General features: G+C 37.4%; 1 protein-coding gene across 5 annotated transcripts in view; it reads right to left on the reverse strand.

The window, feature by feature from the left end:
* Positions 1–26351, reverse strand: part of CORIN (corin, serine peptidase) — a 143256-nt gene that overhangs the window by 23149 nt on the left and 93756 nt on the right. For all 5 annotated transcript variants that reach the window (XM_071807457.1, XM_071807456.1, XM_071807455.1 and 2 more), the window contains 7 exons: positions 23880–23978; positions 18013–18244; positions 12543–12688; positions 9882–9989; positions 5453–5566; positions 2573–2683; positions 786–915 (listed from right to left, as the gene is read on the reverse strand). In XM_071807457.1, the coding sequence (XP_071663558.1) occupies positions 786–915; positions 2573–2683; positions 5453–5566; positions 9882–9989; positions 12543–12688; positions 18013–18244; positions 23880–23978 (940 nt within the window). The remainder of the gene's footprint in view (positions 1–785; positions 916–2572; positions 2684–5452; positions 5567–9881; positions 9990–12542; positions 12689–18012; positions 18245–23879; positions 23979–26351) is intronic.

The following is a 26351-nucleotide window of genomic DNA, read 5'->3' on the forward strand; positions in this document are numbered from 1 at the left end:
GAACAGATGTCAAGCATTCCTACAGTGCAAGGCAATACGGACTAGGGCAAGTGCAGACACTGTAACCCAAGGTCTTTATCATCTTGGTTTTTTTGAGAAAGGAACTAAGAACAAGACACCTATACATACTGTATATGTAGTGGTAAAAGACAGAAAAGACACTTCTTAATCCTGTTTGGGGATCAGACACTGACAAAAGATATCCTTCTATACTATCAGGCTTGTCTTTTCCTAGCAGAAGACAGCTTTGGATATAAGAGCAGTTATATTTTGCATCAACTATTCCATAAAGCAGCTATTCCTTTAGTGTGTGTGTATGAAACACGTGTAGAGGCTAATTGTTCAGAAATACCCAAGTTAAATATATCTGGCTGCCTAGTTCACAATACTTATTGCAGAATGCAAACGAATGCAGAGAAATTTTCCTGTGTTTCCAAGACAAGTCTGCTTTAATTCCTTAGGAAGACTCGGAGTATCACATTGCCAAACAATCCTGAGCCTCAGCAATAACTGCAAGTTCAAATACTGATGCTTGGCAAGACATCACTATCTTTTCCACATACTCCCTTAATAACAATCATGTAATGTTTATAAAGTGGTGAAAGTGCCTAGATTTTAGTGAGCTTTTGTTCCTGACACAGCTCACAAAATTTCATTACCTCTATTGTCTACGAACCCTTTCCACACTCGGTCTAACATTGCAGTGATCAATGCTCATTCACATCTAAATCCAGCACTCCAGTTGTCCTAAGAAGTTTATCAATGCTACAAACTACTGACCTTACCCTAAACCCATCTGATTGCAGGCCAGCTGGCTTAAACTTTCTTGCCAATCATCAGCACAGACGTGGTTATCAGCAGCTGATCTGTGAACGGTCAGGAACATCAAGGAATTCTTGGTTTTAGACAGAGTAACTGCAAAGATAAAGAACAACAACTTCACTATTACTTCACATGGTTAGTTTTCTAAATGGCATACTGAAAACATTCAACTACATTCAAAAGAGTTTCCAAGACACTGGCACTTTTGCTGATTTTATGTGCTCAGTAGCTATCTAATTTAAAACCAAAGCAATCATGGCTGTCAGAACCCTGTTAACATTGAACAGCATGAGACACTAAACAACAAAGGCATCTTGAGGATTAGAATAAACTAGAATACTCTTGACTCACCAGCAAGGGTTCACATGGGTTTCTGATAGCCTTAATCTTGTTAAATGATGTTTTACCCCACAAATAGTCTAACTGAAACCACTAAAGTAATTTGTGGGATTAATGCTGCTTAACGTAAGAGTGATATCATCATTGGACTCTCAGCAATATGCACTGTTCCTGTCATAACAATATGTGGGTGTAATTAGAGAGAGAAAAAAAATTGTTTACAAGAAAGATCATGACCACTGCTTCTCTCTTAATCCATCTATAAAAGCATGTGTTCTGCTTTTATCACACACAAAAAGCTTCTCAAAATGGCCCAAAATGGAAATTTGCATCCTTCCTTTCCTAGGAGCCTTTAAAAGATGTTGGGTTGTGTACTTTTCTTCTCCAAATGCATACTGGTTTTAGTTAAACTGTTCCTCTGACTTTTGCTTTGACAGTACTAATCTTCACATAGCCAGTCATTATGCATTTTTCCTATATGTTGAAGGTGCTTTTGCTTCTCTCCTCATGAGAAAGGTATGTAATAATCATAGATTACTCCTTTCCAAACATGCATTTCTGCAACAGTTCTTCTCTGTTTCATAGGTTTTATTAAATGCTGTTGTTTATTAATGTTCATACAATGTTAAATGTTCTAAAATATTTATACAATTGACTTCAATATGAATAAAAAATATTTGCTTCTTCTATAAGCCACAGTACACTTCCTTCTATATTCAAAATTACATACAAAGCATCTCAATACTTAATAATATAAACTACTGTCATGTACAGAAATACACGTTAACTCAGTGAAATCTCAGAGGACATGCTACCACTTTCCAACCTGCTTCTTTTCAGTGCAAGTTTTTTGAAATTCACTTTTTCAAATTCACTTGGAGAGTTCCACTTTAACAACACACAAAAACATGAAGCCTAATCCAAATCTAGATAGCAATAGCAGGTTGCATCATTCTGCAGGTCTTTAGCCAGTGCAAAGGAGACCTAGTAGGACTCTCTTCTTCCCATAAGCTCTGAACCTGCACCAGTGCAGTCAGTGGGAATTTCACACTGATTTTCACGAGCTCAGAATCAGGGCTTAGAAGTTTTGCCCAGACAAATTCTGCACCTGAAGTTCTTCCTACTCTCTCTTCTATCCACAACACTTTCCAGATTTGACACACTATTAACACATTCTAGTAGTTCCCTGCCACGTCACTTTTCTTACATCTTTGCCCTGGGACACTTCACACTGAGCCTTTCCTGTCTCTTTTGCCCACTTTCTTGCCTGCTTTCCCAATCTCAACCCAGTCTTCCTTTGCTAATAAAGCATCTCTTCACCACTGCAATTGTATTCTCAATCAAGTCACCAGTAATTACTCCCATCACTCAAATTCACTTCCAGACAGAGTGCACCATGGCAGAAACTTACCACAGTCCCACTCATCTGAGCTGTCACTGCAGTCTGGTTGTCCATCGCACCAGAGCTCACGTGGCACACATTGGTGGTTGGCACATTCAACCTCACTCTCTTCACAAAGTGCTGCAAAGACAAAACATGTTTCACTCTGAAAAAGCAATGATAAGTGTGAAGTTCCCACTGAGACTGAAAAAATGAGGAGCATGAAAGTATGCACAAATCAGATTTACGGAGTAAGGAAGTGAGACAGATTTGCAACAATATTCAGGATGGGTATCACTGAGGCAGAAGGTGGTTGCTGCCACACAGCTGCAGAGGTCATCACAACTCCCTGGGAAGGAAGGGTGTCTGAAAATGCCCAGATTACTTAGTATGTGATTACTTAGTATAATTTGTGGTCCTGTCATATGAAACCTGTCTAAGCCTCTCACAACTTTTCAGTGAAAATATTGTCTTCCATGCTGTATAGGAGACTGCTCCAAATCTGTTTATTTCTTCATGTTCTTTAAAATAATATTTTACTGTGATGCATATGTGTTGCCTTTCATCCACAACAATTCTATATTCACTTTTGGATCTGCCTTTGCTATTTAAAATAATGGAATTATTTTTGTCTCTGCTTTAGAGATGAGGAACTGATGTACAGCTAGACATGCTTCAGTTCACAGTTGCTTGCCAGCTGGCAGTATCAGATAGTGATTTTCTGAAACTCTGTCTAGTGCAGGAACCACAAGAGCTTTCATTTGCAAGTGATTTTTAGCTTTGCCCCAACCATAACAAACTCCCTCCCAAAAGGCAGGTGCATATCACCACAGTTCTGTCCTCGCTAACACGCTTCTCTTCTAGCTTCTGTAAACCCCATCATTAGCAAATTGTGAGAGCTGCAGGAGGGCAAAGAGGCACAGAATGCGTGGAAGGAAGCTGCCTTCATTTGTACCTATGGCTGGCTGTTGTATAGCATCTATACTGTCATACAAAGTAATTATTTGCAACACCAGTACAAAAAAAATGTACTCCACCATGAAAACCATACAGATAGAGCAGGCAGTGCTGCCTACTCTGACATAAGTGATCTTCCTGGCTCTGGAAAAAAAAACAAAAACAAAAACATGCAAAACTAGAAAGAGCTCTCTAACTCTGCCTTCCAGAGAAAGCGTATTTCAAAAGCTGGAAGCTCTCAGCTGGGGAAATTTTGCTGCTATTTTGGAATACTTAACCCACAACACAAAAGCAGAGAAGAAATATAGTCTGACAACTATAGACAAGCTCAACCTAAGCCCTCAGAGAATCTTTTCTCTGCCATGATCTTAATGTGTAATCATGAGCAAATCACTTTAATATCACCTTCCTGATTTTTCAATTACAGTACACAGACTGCTTGGAAGTCAAATTGTATTACCTTAGCAATTAAAAGTAGGTTAAGAAACATTCCGTGAGCTGTCTCTTCCTATAAAGAAACTGTTAGATCTAGTGATAAATGCAGGCTGCCCATCATTGTGGCAAATATATTCATACACTCACACAGCACATAAAATGTTCCTACTATCCTGATCCTGCCAACAGAATTCCAGAGACTCAGGAGCAACTTTTTTAAAATTGTAAAACTATATCCTACAGTCCCTGCAAAAAATGCTGAAATACTGGAATTGCCAAGAGAACTAAAATTTCACCTTCCAACCAAGTTTACCATGCAACTCTTCTCATTCAGGCTGAGTGTCACCCAGTAGGTCTTTCTCGTTCCTTGTCTTGGGGACATGCCCATACAACAGGTTTTCTCAAAAGAAGAGAATTCAGAGTACCACTAATATATTCATGAAAGTGAAGCTAACATTTCACAGCACCCACTCCCAGCTTCGCATGCAGGGTGGGAGCCTGCAAAGCAGCTGCTGTTCACAGGTCTTCCACCCCTTCCCATCCCACCAGTCAGCGGTCCAGTAGAAACAGAACACAGGGCCGCTCCTGCAGATGACCAGGGGGCCCTGTTATACAGTGTCGGCACTTTGACCCAACTTACACTGTGCACATGGACAGTGTGCCCACACCGTCAGTGTGCCGTACGAAATTTCTCTCTCTGACACTTATCATGGTTTGGACTGTAGAAGAAGCCTGTGGAGCCAAGTGGGAAGACAGAATCTCAGAAATGCAAGCAGAAGATGAAGCAAATAAAGCAAGCAAACATATGAGTTTACTGAAGAAGAGATTAGAAGAAAAACAAGTGGAAATCAAGAAAAAGGAGCAGTGAGCAGCTATATCTATATGGAATGAGGTTGACAAAAGCTAGGAAAAGGAGGCAAGAAGCTACAAGGAACAGAGATGTTCAAAGACACAAGAAAGAAGAGGGAGAGGACCAGAGTGACCAAGGAGACAGCAAGGACCCAAGGACAGGAACAACAGAGGATCTCTTTAGCTTGAAGAAGAGGAGACTGAGGGGTGACCTCATTAACATTTACAAATATATAAAGGGTGAGTGTCACGATGATGAAGCCAGGCTCTTCTCGGTGACAACCAATGGTAAGACAAGGGGTAATGGGTTCAAACTGGAACACAAGAGGTTCCACTTAAATTTGAGAAGAAACTTCTTCTCAATAAGGGTAACAGAACACTGGAACAGGCTGCCCAGGAAGGTTGTGGAGTCAAAACCCACCTGGCTGCCTTCCTGTGTGTTCCTGCTCCAGCAGGGGGATTGGATTAGATAATCTTTTGCGATCCCTTCCAAGCCCTACCATTCTGTGATTTTGTGAAAGAGAGAAATCAGTGCCATAGCAAAAGTGAAAACAGAAACTGAAAGAATGACTAAGCCTTTCTATCTGTAGAAAAGCTTTTGCTTTCCTTTATTTTGCACCCCAAGATCCCCAGCACTTTATGGGACAAACAAACTGTATATGTTCTTACAGCAGTTCTTTTCATCCATCATGTCAGGGCAGTCTGGGAAACCATCACAGATCATAGTGTGTTTGATGCACAGCTTCTTGAAAGGACACTCCCAAAGACCCCTTTCTCCACAGCCTGGAGGCAGAGAAGCAGAGTTTTGAAATATTTGCATGCAATATCAAGTTTCTTTCTCTTTCTTAATAATCCTGAAACACTCAAAATTTTTTCACTTGAGATACACATTTTTAAAGGCACCAAGAATAGTTACCAATGAAGAAACAGAAATAAGTACATACTTCATAATGGGAAAAAAATATATAACACTTCATAATACTTCAGTGCTTTTCAAATAATAATGAGAAATATGTAATTTTTTTTCTGGCAGTGCTGATACAGAATATAATGCAGATCACAATGAAAGGTTAAAGAGATGCTGTTAAGCATGGACCACAAACAGTTTCCCTGGTTTCATAATCTGAGACCAAATCCATTTTAAAATATTAGAAAGACCCAATGGCTTTACAAATCTTCAAGAAGGCTCATTTTTATGCAGGGAACACACTTTATTGTTGCCTCTTCAAAGTCGTGCTAATCAGCCTCTCTGATTTCAAGAGGAATACTTATAAAACTGTGTCAAAGTGCTTTGACAGTTAAATCTCTGTTAGTCAGCTATAGGAAATTAAGAATGGCTCAAGGAACATTTTAGAAAAGTGTTTTCTCTTGTTTTATCTAACTATTTTTTCCCATCAACCAATAAAGCACTTCACTGTGATACCAGTTTAAATGCTTTGACACACTTATGTCCTACACATGTGATATTCTGGTTTTAGAGGAAGCCATAAAACCAGTGTGTTCTCCTGACTAAACAGATGGTTTGATTACCTTGTTTGGCCTGTTCTATAGATGATAACACTAGTTTTCATTTTAATCCAAGCACAAATTCAGATGACAGCCCTGATGTCCCCATACCCAAATAGTTGAGCTATAAGCTCACAAACTGCATTTGAAGCAGTACCTCTGTTTACCTGGACCTACAACCACAGCAGCATATCTGCAGTAAGTTACTAAGCAGACATGTTGCTTCCAAGAAGGGTTATTTCAGAAGTGGGTATTTTACAAACATGAACCAGAGAATCACTATTAGCTCATATAATTACTGGAAAATCTACTCACATTTTAATTGTAACTGGATGTGTGGAGTGGTTGATTTTGTTCAGATTCAAAAAGCCATGTAAAAAAACTCTAGAGCATAGAGAAATAAATAGCCTTGAACCTGTGAAACACTCTACATGATCAAAGAACTTTCTTGGCTATCACCAGTTTACAGGTCATCTTCTTGACAATATTTGTGATAACTATTAATGAAAAGTTAATTGAAACCAGACAAAACCTTTACTCTAATAAAGAACAAAGAATGTCAGTCATGTTAGGAACTTGATATCAAAATACAATTTAAAAGCTTAAAAAAAATTAATTTATGAATGTTGCAATTTTTAGCAGAGTGTTTACAATTAATTAAATACATTTGCTTTTCCCTTTATGTAACATTTTCCTCTTGTGTAACGTTATAGCGTTACACTGTGAAGTAGATCATGACTCTTCAAAATTTATCTTTGAGTGCAGCATAGATAAATATAGAGACAATTCCCTAGGAAAAATTCACTGCTTACTGAATTCAGTGTTGAAATGTACTGTTTTGTTGGTAGAAGCCAGCTGCCATTTTGTGTATTTATATTTCTTCTCTAAATATTTTTGTGACATACATTTTTAATTTAATGACAATGAAATAGATATGAAAATGAAGGTAGGAAAACTTATCCATATTTACACTACCCCCACCTCAAACATATGTTTTGGCAAGAGATAGGGTTTCACACATGATCTTACCTTCATTCTTCTTCAAAATATGAATCAAGCTACCATTTGGTACTCACAAGTATACTCCTTACGCAATTACTATTAATCAATTAAGACCACCACATTTTTTCTCTCAACTAAAATACTACTGTCAGAACTCAGATGGCAGTAAACAGCGAAGGAAAATACTGGTTTTGAGTGTTATGTCCTCAATTTCTTTAGTACTCTTCTAAGACCTTCTTCTGCTCTCTGGCAGAGGCATTGTTCAGCAGCCAGTAAATTAATACGATCAATTACAATCAAGCATATTTAATACAACAAACTCTTTTGATGTCAACCATAATAATTTTCAGAAATTACCTTCCTGACACTTCACTGAAATACACTCAGAGGTCTCACATTCAGAAATCTGAGTCAAATTTTCTCCCCAAAACCTAGTCGAAATGGCACTGAAGTCTTAGCATTTTGCTGCAACTACATGCGTGAGATTTCCTCTCACGAAGATCACGTGGAGGTATGACAGGGATTCCTAACAGGAGGAGCCAGCGGGTGCTGAATACAGCTCTGCTCTGTGTGGGCAGAATAAACCTTTGTCCTTTTGGATGGTTGTACTTCACATTTTTGGCCAGAGTAGCGTGAGCATCCAAAAGCTGCAACTAGTCTTTTCCAGACTCCTTCCTGCACTGTGAAGTTGGCCCAGCCCTATCATTTAGGATGCTTCAAATACAAGGTCTTCAATTTAAAGGCTGACTGTTATTTAACGGTATAAAACCCATTTCAAATGATAAATCTAAAAAAATGTGAGCTAGCTATTTACACATGGAAAAATCACCAAGTTTTGATTTTGTCCTGCACACATGGAATACAAATGAGCCAGAGACAGTTACTTCTGGAGCTCTACAAGGACTTTCTGTTCTTCAGTAACAGCATTGCCCCTGGTCAATGCAATGTCACCCTGACAGTGGTAATTTCCTAGCAGATAGATACAGTCTTCTATATTTATAGAAACTGATAAGAATTCTGCTGATTGCTAGTGACATTCTGTCTAGATTATAGAGACAGAGAAATGAATGCTGCATATTAGAACAATATTTCATATGTTAATATCCAGGAGAATAAAATTATCCTAGAAGATGCCTAGCAATTAGTGTTGTAAGGAGTTAAGAACAGGTGGCAACAAAGAATATTTGGCAGGAAGGACAATTGAGACAATCAATTCAAAGATAAAGAGATCACAAACTCTGAAATAGTCACTGTGATCATCAGTTCTTCTTTTCCTTTGTAATCCAAACAAGAAAATGATGTAGCATTAAATCCTGTTTCAGTGAGCATATATTTTTTTTTCTTTTTTGCTTCCTTTTGCAGGGAGAGTGGAAGGGGCAGAAAGAGGAGAGATAATACAAATGTGATTTGAAAACTCCCAGAAACCGAGAATACATTGTGCCTTAGTGATAAATAACTCCGTGCTTATTCCAGTTATTAAAATAACCTGATCTTAAAAAAAAAGTATTTTATAGAGCTGTCAAGCTTGAATTCTTTAGCCTCACTTCAGCTTTCAGATGTTGGATCTTATTTTATTTTTGTGCAGCTGAGCAGAAAATCTTTCATCATTGCCATGGTTTTGTTGCTCACTTCAAATGTGCTTTCATCTCAAACTACTCTCTGTTAAAAAAAGCAGGTTGTGCACCTTAGCCCTATTATTCTGGAATGTTTTCCAATCCTTTACTCATATTCACACCTCTTCTCTAAATCCTTAGTGATTTATAATTATTCTCTTTGCCCCTAGGGATGCCAGGTCAGCATTCAGAACTCTGTGAACACTACACCTTAGTCACATAAAGAAATAGTATAAACTCCTTTCTCCTTCTGAAAATTCTCCTGCCAGCATGTATAAGGATAAATAGTGACCCACAGATCTGTTGCTTATTCTCAAGTTCAATGCATCCCTTGAAGTTAAATGTCAAGAGCATCTCTACCATCAGTATACTCAGAAGTATACTGGAGAGTAAACATTGTGTTTACTACTTTATCTTTGTACCTATGGCTTCAGGTTTACCAATCTGAATAAATATGTAATTCTTGACCTTGCAGTACAGAATCCACTTCAGTAACACAGATCTTTTGTCAATACTTTATAATGAGAACATAACCATGTATATATTTAAAACTATATTTATGAATTCAAGATTTAAACTGCCACAAAGTCATGCTTTATCTCAGTAGAACCTCCAACAATATCAAAATAATTAAATCTGCAGCATTTTTTTATCTTGATTACTAAAGGAATACTCAAACATACTGGAATACAGTTAAAAGAATATACATGATCTAGTACCATAAATTGTGTTGGCATTAATCAAGAAAGATGCTTGCCAAAGTAGTTTTACTGCCACTAGTCTTAAAAAAGAAAAAAAAAAAAAAAAAAAAAAGCCACCACTTCCAGCCATATTTTTCTTACAGAAAAAGGGCTTATCCTCTGAACTGTCATGAACTGTCATGCTGCGGTTCAAATAACTGAAGGAAAAACACAACTCATTTTCTAATGCTTCAACTACTCTCTGTTCCAAAGACTCAACTCATGAAATTTATTTACCGCAGCTGTCCTCATCACTATCATCCTCACAGTCAGCTTGACCATCACATCTTCTGGATGCCAGGACGCACCTCCCAGAACGGCACTTGAAGTGACTGGGTGAGCATTCTGTTGGTGACAAGGAACAGGCAGAAACAACATTCCATAAGCTGCAAGCTTAATCACATGGGCACTTACTTCTTTATCACTGTGACTGTTTCAGAAGGGTAAATGACAAGAACAGAAACCTTGCGTGATACTAAACTGAACTATGTGGCAGGCAAGACTCTTCATAATTGCACTGTGAATGGGGTAGAACAATATTTTCCAGAGCTCTCTCTCACATGCTACTCTATCAGATTTCAAAGCTTTGCCAAATAACTGGCAGACAATGTCTAGCATTTTCTAGATACTTTTCTCACTATTGTACTGGTGTCTGAAGCAGAAACAGATCATTTTATGTATTGAAATAAGTATAAGAAATCCTCAGGATAAAAAAAAAAGGCAGTTGTCTGGCTAGTTGAACTAATAAATCCACCTATAAGTGTCCATTAATTAACTCTTATATTTCTTCTGCCTCATCTTACAGAGTAGCATTTTGAGAATGCTTTATTTACATGCTTTTGGAAAACCCATCAGTTTTTTCACACTGTACATATCACTGATTTTTATGTACAACCTCCATCGCATGTTGCCTTTTTCCTTCCTCCAAAATCTCTCAGATATTTAGTGCTATGGAGTTCCTTATGTAAATTTTAGGATTCAATAAACAGCTACACCAAAACTACCATTAATGAGCTCAGGAGCTTTAGAAAATAACATTCCAATGATAAAAGGCATATGAACTATACTGCCAATATTTAAGAACAACTCATTATGAAAATAACTAAGTTTAAAATGGATGCTGTCTTGGTCAGCAGTATTCTTGGATTCAGTATTGACTAGAAGTTAAGCAACTCAGCAAATCGTAATAATTATTTCAATTATATCTGAAGTTGGAAAATCACCCATATTTTGTAATCATACACATTTTAAATAATCTCATAAGCTTAACTTCTCTTGTTAGATGTGTTTTGTGGTGTTTTTTCCCTGAAATATCTATGTAAGATTTTAAACTTCCCATGGAAGACGCTCTAACCAACACTGGTAGTTGGTAGGAATCTGGCATTTAGTCACCATAAAATTCTAACAGCAGGTAAACTCAAAACGACTCTGATAAGAACTCTTAATTACTTACACTGTTTCTAAAAGAATACTAAACTCCTCTCCTTTTACACTGATTTTCCAGGAATATCTATTTTCGTGCTAAAATGATCAATGAGCAGTAAATCAGCTTACTAGGCAGAGTCCCTCTAACTAAAGTGAGAATTTTTTTTTAATTATAGTTTTTATAAGTGAACAGAAATAATGTATCCCTAAAAATGGAACACACTAGTCCTGTATGCAGTAGTATATTTAAAATACAACCATTCTATATTACATTCCAAAGCCAAATGATCTAATAAGATAGGTCAAAATGTTAAAAGACATTTGATACCTGAGGAAATTAAATCATGTTGTTTTTTTCTTTAACACACCTTGTTGTGCCAAAATCTTCACTTTCCTTTCTTACACACTGCTGTGTAATAATGGATTCCATCAGCTTACTGCCATAGAGGGAAATTATCTCCTTGTCTCTCAAGTGATCCATGACAGAGGATTTAATTACTATGGTATTACACAACTTTATAAAATCCTCACAGTGATATATGTGCACACAGACTATACTTGAAGAAATAGTGCTAATGGTTATACATGCCTCATTGGTTCTTCATGATTTCTTCACCATATTCTCAGCAATACATCTTCACTAAAAGAAGTATAGACTAACTAGCTTTTGCCCATTGCTTTCTCTGAGCAAGATCAAGGTTGTGGAAATTCCGTTATCACCATGTAGGTGAGTAGGAGAAGAGTGAGAACAGAACATGACCAGCATATTGCAGGCACTGTAGCACACACCATCTCAGTATTCTCCCAGCTACTTTACTGGCGTTTTCGCAAGAAAAAGAAAAGGCATGTCAAAATCCCCACAGATCTCACATCTGATGACCCCTGCAGAAGGAAAAGCTGCACAACTTCTCTCTGCATACACACACAAAAAATATCCAGAAGCATTCAAGGCAATTTTATTCTTTTGTTCTATGTTCACAACCACAATGATGAATTATGGCTGAACTCAAGAACTGAAATTTGTCAGTTGCTACTGAAGGTGGTTTGGTACAACTCTCTACAAAACCTTCCCCAGACAAAAATCAAGAGCAAACAATAGCTGGTAAAGACAGTAACATTACAATATTTTTCTCAGAGCTATCATAAGGCTCAGCTTCTTTAAGACTGCTTCCTGGTTGGAAAAGCATTATTATATCACCTAAATAGGTGAAAAAGTGAAGTAGAAACACAACCAAGCAGTAGGTGTGGTGTTAGCAACAAATCTCAACTACTGACTTTCAAAGATTTGAGGTAATTGATACTTCCTCTCTTATCTGAAAACTGTAGGTATCCAAATTCCCTGAAACCCAGTTTGGAATAATTTCCACAGTTTTAATATTATAATTTAAAGAGGAGGTATGGAAAAAAAAATTAGTGACTTTGGGAACCTAATTAAATCTTTCATTTCCTGTTCTATGTATTTATAGGAGTTACCTTCTACATCTTCATCTGGTGTTAGACAAGTTTGGTTGTCTGATTTCTCATCTGGAAACTGAGAGCAGTCAGTATCTTCTGGCCACTGCAGACCTACAATCCCAAGCACAGACTCACAGCGTTCCTTAGACTGCACACATAATGTCCTGAGGAGACAGAGTAGAATGGCACAGAGTAAATGTAGTGAAAGTCTTAGAAATCCCCAGTTACTGGAAGTTATTAATTCTAGGCAAAGTCAGATACAAAAATCAAGAAAAAAATCTGTTAATCAGATTTCTTTACATGGAATATATATACCAAAATATATGTTGTTGGTGTTGAAACATTTTAACTTACTGTATGCAGACTACTACCTGAGGTATAACATAATAGCCAAATATAACTACTTAGAAATATTCTCTCCTCTCTAAGGGATAGCAGAGAAACTTTCTGAAGAAGCACCAATTGCCCTCCTTCAGGACCAAAAGCCAAACACAATTTTGTACCAATTAAATGCTACTTCTTCTGATCAGGCTACCTCAGAAACCATGTGGTTTCAGAAGGGCAAAATATTTAAACCTGCAAACAAAAGAGCAAATAACTCCACAGGGAATTAAATAAAATTAAAAGTTTGGGGGAAATCAAAGCTTGTATTGCACGTGATAAAAAGGCACCAATAGAGTCCTCCTGCTGGTTTGGTTTGGTTGGGTTTTTTTTTACCATAAAAATACAGGACTCACCATAAAAAAATACTTTTGTCCATCTAGATTAACATCTTGTCTCTCAAAATATCCAATGTAAAGTGCTTCAAAAGTACAAAGAGAAAATGCATAATAGAAAAATCCCTATTATTTTAAGCATGATATTAAACATTTAGCAACTAGTTTTGGCTGGAATCATAGATGTGCTGTTCATACCAATAGCCTTGTCTTGACTCTCTGGTATTTTGAATCCCTGTTTGTTTCAAGTGCCTTTTTTCTAAATATTAACTAGGCAGTATGGGATTAAGAACCTCAACATCCTTTTCATCTCTTCCTCCAAACAGAAACATGTATCATGCTTAACAGCTATTTGTCTATGCTTTTCTTAAAAACTCTTCAATTGGTAAGATTTTGTACACTTATCACCCATTCTCATACACAGATATCTATTATTTTCCTTATATTTGATAGGTAGCTCTCCTGATATACTCTAAATCTATCACTTCCTAGGTTGAACTTCAGTGAATATGGTGAATAATTTATTTTCTCACATCAGCTCACTTCTATCTATTTGAAGGCTTTGATGGTCCCCCAATTCTTGTTTCTTGACTCAGCAACTCATTTAATCCCACCTTTTAGATCATGTTTTCTAAACCTATGACCATTTGGACTTCCTCCTACCATTTCAAAGAATATTCTCCTTTGTTCTTATAGGGTGAAAAATATTCAACAGGAGGATCCTACACACTTTTTTTTTTTTTTTCAGTTTCCTTCATGTCACTTTTAGCTTGTGTTTTATTTAATTTGATTAATTTTTCCAGATTTTTCTTCTAGGACTATACACTCCTTTCATGGAAGGCATTTTTTTTCCACTCCTTTTCCTTTGTCTTCTGACCAATGGAACATTTTTTTTCCTCCAATAAGCTTCAAGAAATGCTGTGATCAAAACCAAGCAAAGAGATCCATTTAGGATCAATTATTTTATGTTCTTCTGAGAAAACAATACATTATTAATCTTCTCTAATTTAATTTTGTTTTGGGTGATTGCAGGAAGAAGAACCAATTATTTTTCTGGACCAAAGGATTCACCATTGAGTTGAGCATCTGGAAGGAATGTATGATTGGATTGACATTGGTTAACCATGCTACAGTTACAGACACTTTCCTTTTAGAGCCTTCTCAATATCAAAAAGTTTGACTCACACCACTTTCTAACCTCAGCTTTCCAAATGCCAGAATTATTATTTATCAATGACAAAACCCCAAAACTAACAACAATAACATGATTAAGACATTTTAAAAATTTGATTTTGTTGGCTGAGACCATCTGATCCATATCTGTCCTGCATTCTCTGCAGACTCAAATCTTTGGTCAAAGCTGACACTTTCCAAAAGCTATTGCAAGCCATTTAGTTGTCAGTCTGTAGGGAAATAATTAAAATTCAAACTAGTGCTCATCAAAGCACATATGGAAGCCTATTGCAATACTATTCGGAAAAATGGAAGAACCATTGGTACTTTTTTTTTTTTTTAAATCCTTCTCACATTCCCATACTGGGTCTCACAGCTGGGGTGTCAGAATACCTCGGTAACAGACTTCTTTATTTACTTCTCCATCAAATCTCATCTGTGGTACTGTCCCTGAATCAATCTAACAAGTTAACAGTTAACAAGAGTTCACATCACAAAGCAGAGAAATCTCCTTCTTGGTAGGAGAAAGAAATACAAGGCTAAAAAAGAAAAAAAAAAAAAAAGTACCATAGAAATCTGTAATTTGCTGCAATGGAATCCAATCTAACAGTTTTTTAAGAACATTAAGCATATTTAGCAGTTAACTAAAACATGAAGTATCTCTTTATTCTCTCAATTCAAATACAGTAATGAGATGCCTAAATTAATGCCAACACATAAGGGGCATCAGATTTGACCAGGATTATTCTTCATTCACATCTGTCACAGTTTTGGAACAACACCAAAGTCAGCTGGTGACTGTTTAAATGCACACATAGTGTAATCTCCATGTCATTATAGGCTAATGTGACTAGGAAGGCATTTACTGGTCCCAAAATAAGGGACACTGATAGACTTCCTGGAAAGTTGTGAACCCAGAATCTCCAGAAGTTGCTAAGCACCTTGCAGAGTCAATTTATAGGAAAGATAGTTTGTAATTATTAGGAAACAGGGATTTCTAAGCTTAGTCCTTATGTGTTTCATCTATGAAACTCCATTTGTCTGCAGTGGGAACCCAGCACAAATTTAGCTTCAAAGATTATTTCACCAGACCTGGACTAATATTACAAATGCCTTATGAGAGATGAAGAATACTGTTCAATTTGAAAATACTTCTGATAAATCAATGAATGGCCTCAATAACAGCAAGATCAGCTCTTAAAATAAAAACCCCTTCACCTGTGTTCCTTAAACAAAACTTCATTAAGATCATTATAGTCAACACCTAAAGCATGACGGTCAAACTAATAACACAAAGGCAATGAAAAACCTTGCAAAGCAGGAACAGATGTTTTATACAGAGAGAGTAGAATTAAAATACTTTAGTTATATCACCTAGCATGAAGAGATGAGTGTGCCAGTATGAAAAAAATACATCTAATACATCTCTGATAAGTATATTTTATAACAGATACAGAATTATAACATGAATTTGCAACTCACGGTTGGAAAGTGCACTTCAACTTGAAAAATTTAACACTGAAAAACTGCATCAGCTGAACTCCATTTCATATTTACAGGAAAAGTCAAAGCAATACACACGCCCTGTTAAGTTCAACTAACCACTGATACCTTTCAATAAGAGCACAGTTATTTTGCAAAGGCAGCAGCAAATTCTCAGAATATAGATTATATGCTCAGAATATCACACTCTGCCTTCTAGGAGCTTCAAATTGCAGTTAAGTACATTTATACTTTTGTTGATGTACTTGGTTTTTTTTTCTGCCCTACATTTCGCAATTAACTGAGGAGTTTATTGATAAAAGGCTATATGTGTTTTCATTTCTAAAATATTTTTACATAATATCTGTGTCTGAAATTCTTCCTAAAATCTTAAGGTAAAGCAAATACTACAGATCACAGTGGGACCCTCCAAGGTATCCCTTCCTGATAAAGCCTCTATTTTTGACCTAACACAAGAGGGAAACCTGAAAACAGTTACAAAACCAGAGCTCTGAAGCCTAGGATATGAAATTTTATGTTCTATATTCAATTTGATCTAAAAGTGATGCTATCCTTCAAACTAAATTGTTCTAGTGTTTCTACGAGCTCCTCTTCATGTGTTTAATACCTTAAATTTGAAGACTGTTAGACTGTACTGTGAATACATCATAAAATCTGTTAGCTACGTATGCAGTTGCTAAAGCAAACAGCCTCAATTTTACTTTTTTCCCTCTACATTAGAATAAGTTATCAAAATTTTATTAATTAACTTGTACTAAGAAGCACATCACTGGACAAGGAAATGTTATCTATTTTTCAACAACGTAAAACGGTAGGAAATCTTAGGACATGCACTGCAATTTTCAGTGCACTTTTCCAATACAGTAGATGTTAATTGATCAATACTGTCAGGGTAGGCCCAATAAAAGAGACAGAAATACAGTATGACACAGCTCTAGCAGCCGGTAGCTCAAAGAGCTCTGCCTGCTGCTCAGGTTTATTAGCTCTGCTAACCTGCAAGAACTGCTGCTACCACAGCCATAGGATGTGCAGACCATAGTCTCTTTTGAACAGACACAGGAATAACTCTGAAAAGTACAGTTAATTGACGAGGATGGTAGAAAAGTTAATCTGACAAGCAGAAAGCCTGAGTTAGTCTACAATTCAGAATGATGTGGCACTCCTCTAATTTAGAAAGGCAAGCATGCATTAAAATCCCAGTTTTTGTTAACAGTATTTGGATAGTCTTTGCATAGATAAAGTGATATACTAATGCAAGGAACTATTACAAATACTAATGTTCCTAATTTAGTTAATTGAGTCTATGTTTGAATACCCTTTATAGTGGTGCGATTCTAATCAAATCCACAGAAATGGAAAATGCTTCATACATAGCTCACAGCATCCTTTTGGACAAGTTGTCCAACCATGAGAGGAACTGGCTCATGATGCATTGGGCGAAGAACTGGCTGAAGGGCAGAGCTCAAAGGGTTGTTGTGAAGGGTGGTTGTGAATACATCTGACTGGCAACTAGTCATGAGTGGTGTTCCTCAGGGTTCAATTCTAGGGCCAGTTCTGTTCAATATATTTATCAATGGCCTGGATGCAGGAGTTGAATACTCCATCAGCAAGTTTGCTGGTGATACCAAGATAGGAGGTGCTGTTGACTCTCTTGAGGGCCAAGAGACCTTACACAGGTATCTAGATAGACTGGAGCATTAGGCTATGATTAATGGGATTAAATTTAACAAGTTCAAATGCTGGATCCTGCACCTAGGAGAGAGTAATGCTGGACACAAGTATAAATGGGGAGAGGAGTGGCAGTCGGACTTGACGATCATTGTAGGTCTGTTCCAACTAAAATAGTCTACTCTACTCAATATATACATTTTGAAAATGATTGAACTTCTATCCCTCTCCTTATTTGGGATACTTCAGATACTAATCATACGCATGTAATGAACTGCATTTAATGATCCTACAGAATATATTGTTCTCTACCTTTTGCTTGGAATTCCAAAGCAAAATTTCCGGCATTTTCAATGGAAACAGAAAACTTGCAAGACTAACAAAGCAGACATTGTCAGTCAATAACTAAATGAAGTGCAATATAGTACCTGCAAGGTGGGATCCGCTGATTTGTATGGGGGTCACATTTAGGTACTAAGATTGTACAGGCAAAAAACATGAGGTATTTGTAGCAGTTCGTCTGAACCAAGGCTGGGAAAAGAGAAGACTCCCAGCTGACAGAGGCTTCCTTCTGTGTTCTGTGGCCCAGGTAGTTTGGGTAATAAGTATAGTTGTAAGGCAAGTTCATACAGAGTTCCAGAGTAATTGGTTCACACTGACCTTTCACAGAAAGAAAACAAAAAAAGAACACAAATGGTGTGAGACTAAATGAAACAGAGAAGAAATAATTACAAAATTACTTAACAAATTTAGTAGTCAGGGGATTTCCTCTCAGGCTTGAGAAACTGTAAGTTTCAGAGCTCAAGACCCCATATGAGACTATTTATACCAGTAAGGTGGGTTTGACCTCTGCCCACCTAATAACCCATTCAGAGACTTATATTGCCTTACCAATATGCATTAACTTCCTGAGTAACATCTTAGCTACAAGTCCTTATGATTCCACAGACTATAGCTACATAGAAAAAAAATCCAGCTTTTAGGGGATTTAGGAGTATTTTGGATTAAAATTGTACAGCTTTTGCATTTCTTCCCAAACTGGTAGCCAGAACTATTTATCTTTCAATTTTCCACCTCAACAGAAAACAACATGCAGAATTTCACTTTGATTCAGATTGAAATTCATTTTTTCATCTAGCATTCAGACCAATGTGAAATTATTTATTCTTATTTACTTTTGCAATATGAGAAAATTTTCCATGAAAAAGTGTACTATTCAAAAGTTTGCTATCAAAAGACTATTTGTTTATTTTGGAAGGAAATTTATCTTAACATTATTAACATTCTCTGCCAGCCAGGTGCTAGTACCAGTTGCCAGCACAGGGTGGCAACTGTGTGACCCTATAGCTGTATCTTTGAGAGGAAGCTGAAAGACCTAACAGTCAGTTATTCAGCTGATGAGCAGAACTGGCCAGCCTTTCTTGGACTGGCATTCCCTGTTACAACCTCTTTTAGTATTTACCTCTAATCTGAGGATCACAAAGCTCATTTTATATACAGCATTTCCTCTCTGCTGAATCCTTGCATACTGCCAATACTGAACTATTTCTGTTGTCTCAAACCACTTAGTCCCAGCTATGGGCTATTTAGGTTCAAAGACTTCAGCAATCCTCCTCACATTATTGCCATTTCCTTTTCTTCATGATGAACTCTTCCTTGTTCTCTCGCACTTCAGCCCCAGATGCCCAGATCAGTTTGCTTCTGTCTTTTGATTTTTCCTCAGCTAGCATCTTTTCTTAATTTGTACAGAATATTACATGTTCATCAGTATTTAATGATGAAACCCAAGTAAATTAACACAAATGTACAAGCAATGTTCTAAGGGTTTGTATAACATAACAACATTATTAAAGGGTAGAAATACACGTACATCATTCTCTCTTTTGTTATGGCTCATATTTATAGGGGTTTAGGGGAATTCTAGAAGAAAATCTAGTCCCCTGAAATGCTCCTAATGAGTGGAAACACTGCAAAGATTATGCCTGGGTTTCATATCTTCATGTATTTAGTATTAATATGCTCTACATACTATATAGAAACTAGTTCCAAACATAGTAACAGAAGTGAATGGGATATTTCACAGAATCACAGAATGGCTAAAGTCAGAAGGGACCTCTGGAGCTCATCTGCTCAAGCAGGGCCACCTAGAGCCAGTTGTGCAGAACCATGCTCAGTTGGCTTTTGACTGTCTCCAAGGACAGAGACTTCACAACCTCTCTATATAACTTATGATCAGTCACCCTTGCAGTAAAATAAGTGATTCCTTATGTTCAGAGGGAACCTGCCGTATTTTGGTTTGTGCCCATTGCCCCTGGTCCTGTCACTGAGCACTGAAATAGCTTGGCTCTGTCTTCCTTACACTCTCCAGAGTGAGCAGATATTTGTTCTATTATCCTAAATACATTTTAACTGCATTGTCATGCAGAGCCTAAACTGATCAAACATTATGGCACATGGAGAACATCCATCATATTCAATATTGTGAAATGTGGCCTATGCTTTGGAATTTTCCAACCAAAGAGTTATTTGGGCCAGAAAACACTGCTTTGTCAAAACAAATTTTCCCTGGGAATTCTCAACTCTTACCAAAGATTAAATAACCCTGGTCAAAATACGAACAGTGAAAATAACATGAACAAAGAAAATAGTACTTCCAGATGTTGGGAAAGAAAAATCTCTCCCAAATTCTCTTGCTGTTCCATTGTGTATAAACAATTAAATATTCCCTGGACCAGTCAGGGAGAAAGAGAAATGACCCAGGAGTCTAATTCAGATTATGTATTACTCCCGTTGAGAATCACAGACTGTTGCCCATACTATGATGAGGTAACACCTCCACAAAAAGCTCTTGGGTTTCTCATGATATGGAATACAAACATAGTTTTAGAACTCAAATATCACCTGTCAAAAAGTGTATTTCGCTATCTTGTAACATAGTCCTAGCCACTCAAACATTTTCCAAAATTGCTGTCCATATATAAAATGGGATACAAGAATGTGCTTTGATGAGGAAAAGATTTTGGACCTCAGTACAAACTGCTGTCTCATAGTGAATTATCCACAAGGAAGATGAGTCAAAGAAAGAAAGCACACTTTCAGCTCTTTCTCATTATGAGACAACCGAATTGCAGTCACACTGCTTGGAAGATTCTTGCTTTCAACAGGACTGTAGTCACTGTTTAAGAAAGGTAATTTGCTTAAAAGATAATTGCTCCCTGAGTACATAAGAACCATAGGCTACTGTGGGAATTTAAATATTTTCCTACTTGTTGGGTAAGGCTGCTGCTGGTGCCTTGTTTGCCAGCCAAATAAAGGACCTGTCTTATGCACAGCTGGTGACTAAAGAGCCATCAGTTTTAAGTCCAGTGTTGATCCTGTCACAATATATCAGATGTGTTCTTTACTAAGCAGTTTAAGTATTTAAAAATGAATATTACAAAATACTGTCTTTTTTGACCTGAGTAAACATAAAGTTGCTTTAGTTTTAAACACAGAATCGTAGAGTCATAGAATAGTTTGGGTTAGAAGAGACCTTAAAGATAATCTAGTTCCAATTCACCTGCCATGGGAAGGGACATCTTCCTCTAGACCAGGCTGCTCAAAGCTCCATCCCTTGTCCTGTCACTACATGCCCTTGCAAAAAGTCCCTCTCCAGCTTTCTCGTAGGTCCCCTTTAGGTAATGGAAGGCTGCTGCCAGGTTTCCTTGGAGCCTTCTCTTCTCCAGGCTGAACAACCCCAACTCTCTCAGTCTGTCTTTACAGGAGAGGTGCTCCAGCCCCCTGATCATCTTCGTGGCTCTCTTCTGGACTCGCTCCCCATCCTTATGCTGGGGGCCCCAAAGCTGGATGCAACACTCTATGTGGAGTCTCACAAGAACAGAATAGAGGGAGAGAATCACCTGCCTTGACCTGTTGGTCATACTTCTTTTGATGCAGCCCAAGATACAGCTGGCTTTCTGGGCTACAAGGGCACATTGCCATGTCATGTTGAGCTTCTCTTCAATCAACAACCCCAAGTCCTTCTCCTCGAGGCTGCTCTAAATCCATTAGCTGTCCAGCCTGTATTTGTGCTTGGGATTGCCATACAAATTGCCGTATGAAACAGGGTTTAGTGTAACGTCTGATAAGTTTTCAAGGTATTATAAGTAAAGAAGCTTTGAAACAGCAGATAGAAATATGGAACACCCTGTTCCTAGGTAAACCACAGTTTTGTGGCAGAGTCAGTAATGCTCAATTAAATAAGATGAATCTTCAAATGGAGAAACTGAGAAGCAACACCTGTTCTTAGAGTCACAGGCTGCTAAAGCTGCCTCTTCTCCTGCAGGCAGAAAGATCTGGGACTAAACATCCTTCACTTGGCAGCAAAAAGAAAGGTAAGAAAAAAGTGAATCTGCTGCTCACTGGGGCAGGGGAGCTAGTGACGTGTGACATGGAAAAGATCAAGGTACTCAATGCCTTTTCTCCCTCAGTTTCCACTGAGGAATGTCGTTGGAAGGTTGCTTTATATCATCTTCAAAAGGTTACAGCAACCCTGGCACCTGATGACTAGAAAAAGGCAAACATGACATCCCTCTTTGGGAAGGGCAAAAAAAGGTGACTGGGAGCAGCCAACATGGATTTGTCAGGAGAAAATCATGCCTGATTAATCTGATGGCTGTCTCTGATGACTGCCTGTCATCCCCTTTTATTCAGCACTGGTGCATATCTGGAGTATTGTGTCCTGGTTTTTGGCTCTCCAATTCATGAGAGAAATCAACATACTGGAATGGGGTCAGTGGGAGGCCACCAAGCAGGTTAGGGGACCAGATCACATGATCTACAGGCAAAAGCTTGGAAAACAGGGTTTGTTCAGCCATCAAAAGGGAAGGCTAAGGACAGATCTTATTGCTGTTAACAATTATTTAATGTGAAGGTATAAAGCAGTAAAGCAGACACAACCAGACTCTTAGAAGCGCACAGGAACAGGATGAGAGGCAGAAGGCACAAGCTGTAAGACAGAGAATTCCAGTTACAGATATGCAAAAAAGGTTTTTACTATTAGAGTGGCCTAGCACTGGAACAAGTCTCCCAGAAAGACTGTGGAATCTCTGACCCTGGAGACAGTCAAAACTCACCAACACAAGGTCATGGGCCACATGACTTATTTGGGACTGCTTTGATCAGGAGTTTGGACTAGTTGACCAAAAATGTGAAGTAACTTCCTTCTAATGCTAAACATGGTACTTATGATTGTTTCTTTTCAAAAGTTAGGAGAAGCACTGATAGAAGCACGTGTAGAGCCTATATGCCCAAGTATCTGATAGCTTTACTTCAGCAACATCTAAAAGGCCCTAGCAGGAATGGTCCTTGTCTCAGACAAACACTTGTGAGTGACAATCACAACTTTAGAGAGATTCCAGAGTTTGGACTAGTTGATCTTCCCATATCTAGCCTAAATGGAATAACATTATCAAAACAAACTACCATATAGTACCAAGCCATACCTTGCAGAGATAACTGCTCAGCACAAAGCAGTTGTAGAATATGTCTACACATTCATACGTAAGTGAAGGCAAGCCTGTACATGTGTCGAGGTGACCTGAACTCATGTGACTGTATTAATACATCACAAAGTTTTAACTAATTCTGAATAATTTTGATCCAGTTGTGCCCCTGTTTCAAAACCTCACCAAATATACTTCTTTTGAGCATCTGTTCTGAGTGTGGCACTGCACAAGTGAACAAGAGCTACTCAAAAGCCAGTGTACAGTGTATAGAGGAGGCTTGCATGGGATAGTATAGTATAGGACATAGAAATGAAGATACACAATGTTAAAGACCTTGATCCTCTACAATGTATATTGGTCAGAGAATAAATAATTTTGCCTTTGAATATCAAAATTATCCCTTCATAAAAGTTCTCCAAACTATTAAACACAGTACCGTGTTTTCTTGTATTTTGAAAATAAACTAGATGACACTACACTTACACTATGTTGTTTACTTTGTGTAAACACTGAATGTAATTAAATGTTAAGAAAAAGTGCAACCATAAACACCCATTAAGAACATACCAAAAATTCACAGAAGGGAAAATATTTCAGTGTCGAATGTTATGAATATCTCTTAGCACATAAATGATCAAGAGTCATGATGACACTTATGTTTCAACCTTGCCATTTTCTATAGGCAATCATTACACAGGTGCATTAGACAGTAAATTAAAGTAAATTACTTACTGTGTCCTACCCTGCATCCTCATTATACTGTAAAAGACCCTAAAATTGTGACAGTATGAAGTACGTGACCTACTTACTGCAGTTTGTCTGGCTGTTTCTCATCTCACAGAGAGAAGTTCCACAGGGATCAGGACAGGAATCACATCTCTGGTCTCCACCCTGACAGAGGGTTTGACCTGAGGAAAATAGAAAATTACTACTCCAATATTTACCAGACTGATAAAAATCACTGGAGTGCAGCAACAAGATACAGGGTTTGTACTAAAATTAGGTATTTCCTTTACATAGCTGAATAAGTACCCTACAGCATTTCATCAAGTGCAATAAGGAGATGTTGTAAGGAAGAAAAGTGTGCAGCACTGTCCAGATGTCACTTTACTCCTATGCTTAATATAAGAATTTATATCCCAGTTTCTGAATGAGAGGTGTAAATCTGAAAGCCATTTACCATGGTTTTCTGGGAGAGTATGAAAAGTCATGTAAATCAGATTTCAAAGGGAACAATAGGTCCTAGCTGAAAGAGAATGCCCTCTGAGAATTATTCTTCAGTGTCATTCAGTTGATCTGCTTCTCATTAGAGCTGAAGCTCTATTGCCCTTCTTTGACTAGTTTAAAGAAAAACACCACCACCACCAAAAAAGCTAAAAAGGCTATGGTCCTAAAAATGGAATGCAGAGTAACTAAAACCAACACTTCATCAAAAAGTTTCTGAGCACACTACCTGGGTAATTAGGTTCTCTGACAAATCCCTGGGCTCCTCTCTGTCTCATAGCGGTGATAGCTCCTTTTTAAATCATTAAATTCTCTCTTCCATATGACTTTCGCAAATTCTCTCATTTAATTTACTGTTCTGTTCACAGAGACTTAACAGTTTGGATTTTATCATCTTGTCCTGTTTAAAAAGGTTTATTGCAACTATTCCTTAGTGTTTGGATTGCACTACTGTCCACAAATATTAATCATTCAGTCATGGCATCCTTATATTTGGCACACAAAATATGCTGAAGAAACAGCCTGTTTCAATGACCTTGACAACAACCTTGTCCCAAGGAACTGATGATATAGTCATCTATTCATAATTATGTCAATTTACTTCCCTTCATACATGTTACATATTGAAGCAATTGAAGTACTTTGTTTTACTGTAGCAATTGACTGTCATATTTTACAGATGCATCTGATTGCAAACTGGAACTTGAAAAGTAGGGAAAGCCTTTTGTCTTCTAAAGCTTCAAATCTTTACAATCAAATTAATTTTTAAAGTTTGCTCCAACTCCTCCTTATCCCACAGTGGAAGAGTTTCTCAATTCTTTAAAAATGACCATGCTGCAGTACAAATTCTTTTGATTCTAGCACAGTCAATGCTGAATTTCTATAAACACACCCTATCCTGTCTTTTGAAGGGGTCACAGAACCAGCTGTGTGTACATCTATATTAGATTTCTACTGTCACAAAATGAATGACAGCAGTAATGTTAACAGATGTCATATCTTACGCTTCCTTAAGGTATGTAGCAAAGGAGACCATTTTTCTCATTTGGATATAGGTGAGTACACGGTCATTTGTAATCTCTATGTGTATATACTTGTACCACAGGGTGTTTCAAAAAGATGGAGCCAGTTTCAAAGCAGGATACAGGGTGTTTCAAAAAGATGGACCTCATTTGAAATCACTGTATCTCTGCAACCATCCTGAAACGAAACTCTTACCACTTGACAGGGTGGGGCACAGAGTTTCAAGTGATTACCACTCGATGCCTCTATTCTGTAGAGTATAAATTTTTGTGTAATTGTAACATGTTGACATCACGAAATATACTGCTTTGAAATTTGGTCCATCTTTTTGAAACACCCTGTATTACACTAATTCCCCTATCCTTCTACAGGCAAGTGGCAAGTCGCCACATCTTGACCTCAAATTTCTAAGCTGATTTCACATATTTACCGTGTTTGTAACAAAACAGATATTCCAGATCACTTCAGCACTACCTTCACTGCCTCTGCTAGGCGTATCCAAATTTTTTACTAAAGAGCAGAGAAGTCTGTATTAAGTGTATGTCCTATTACATTTTCTGTAGTTACTGAAATCAATGACATACATCACAAATACAAAAGAAAGTTACAAACAAAAATTCTGCCTTGCTTTGACATGGACTTTGCAAGGAACTAAAAGGAATAATCAAAATGCAGTCCAAATTCTGCCTACGCATGCTCATGCAAATTTAGGACGGACAGAATATGGTTACATAAAGGAAGAATTTTGCTCTACACAATACTGCAAAATATTAGACAGAGGTTTAGGTGCATTAAAGAATGAATAATAAGAACAAGGAAAACTTTCATATTTAAAAGCTTTGCAGTTTAAAGCTAAGCACAAAAATCTTTTAGCATATAGTGAGATCATTGACTACATAATTATCACTCTATCCTACTCCTCTGCGTTTAGTATCCTTCAATCAGTATCTGTTCATCTTATCAAAAAAATATTTCTAACCATTTCTTCAACATCCGTAGAGGCAAAAAGCAATGCAAACAAAACACATAACTGA

This window comes from Patagioenas fasciata, chromosome 4, assembly GCF_037038585.1.
Source record: "Patagioenas fasciata isolate bPatFas1 chromosome 4, bPatFas1.hap1, whole genome shotgun sequence".
Classification (NCBI taxonomy): Eukaryota; Metazoa; Chordata; class Aves; order Columbiformes; family Columbidae; genus Patagioenas; species Patagioenas fasciata.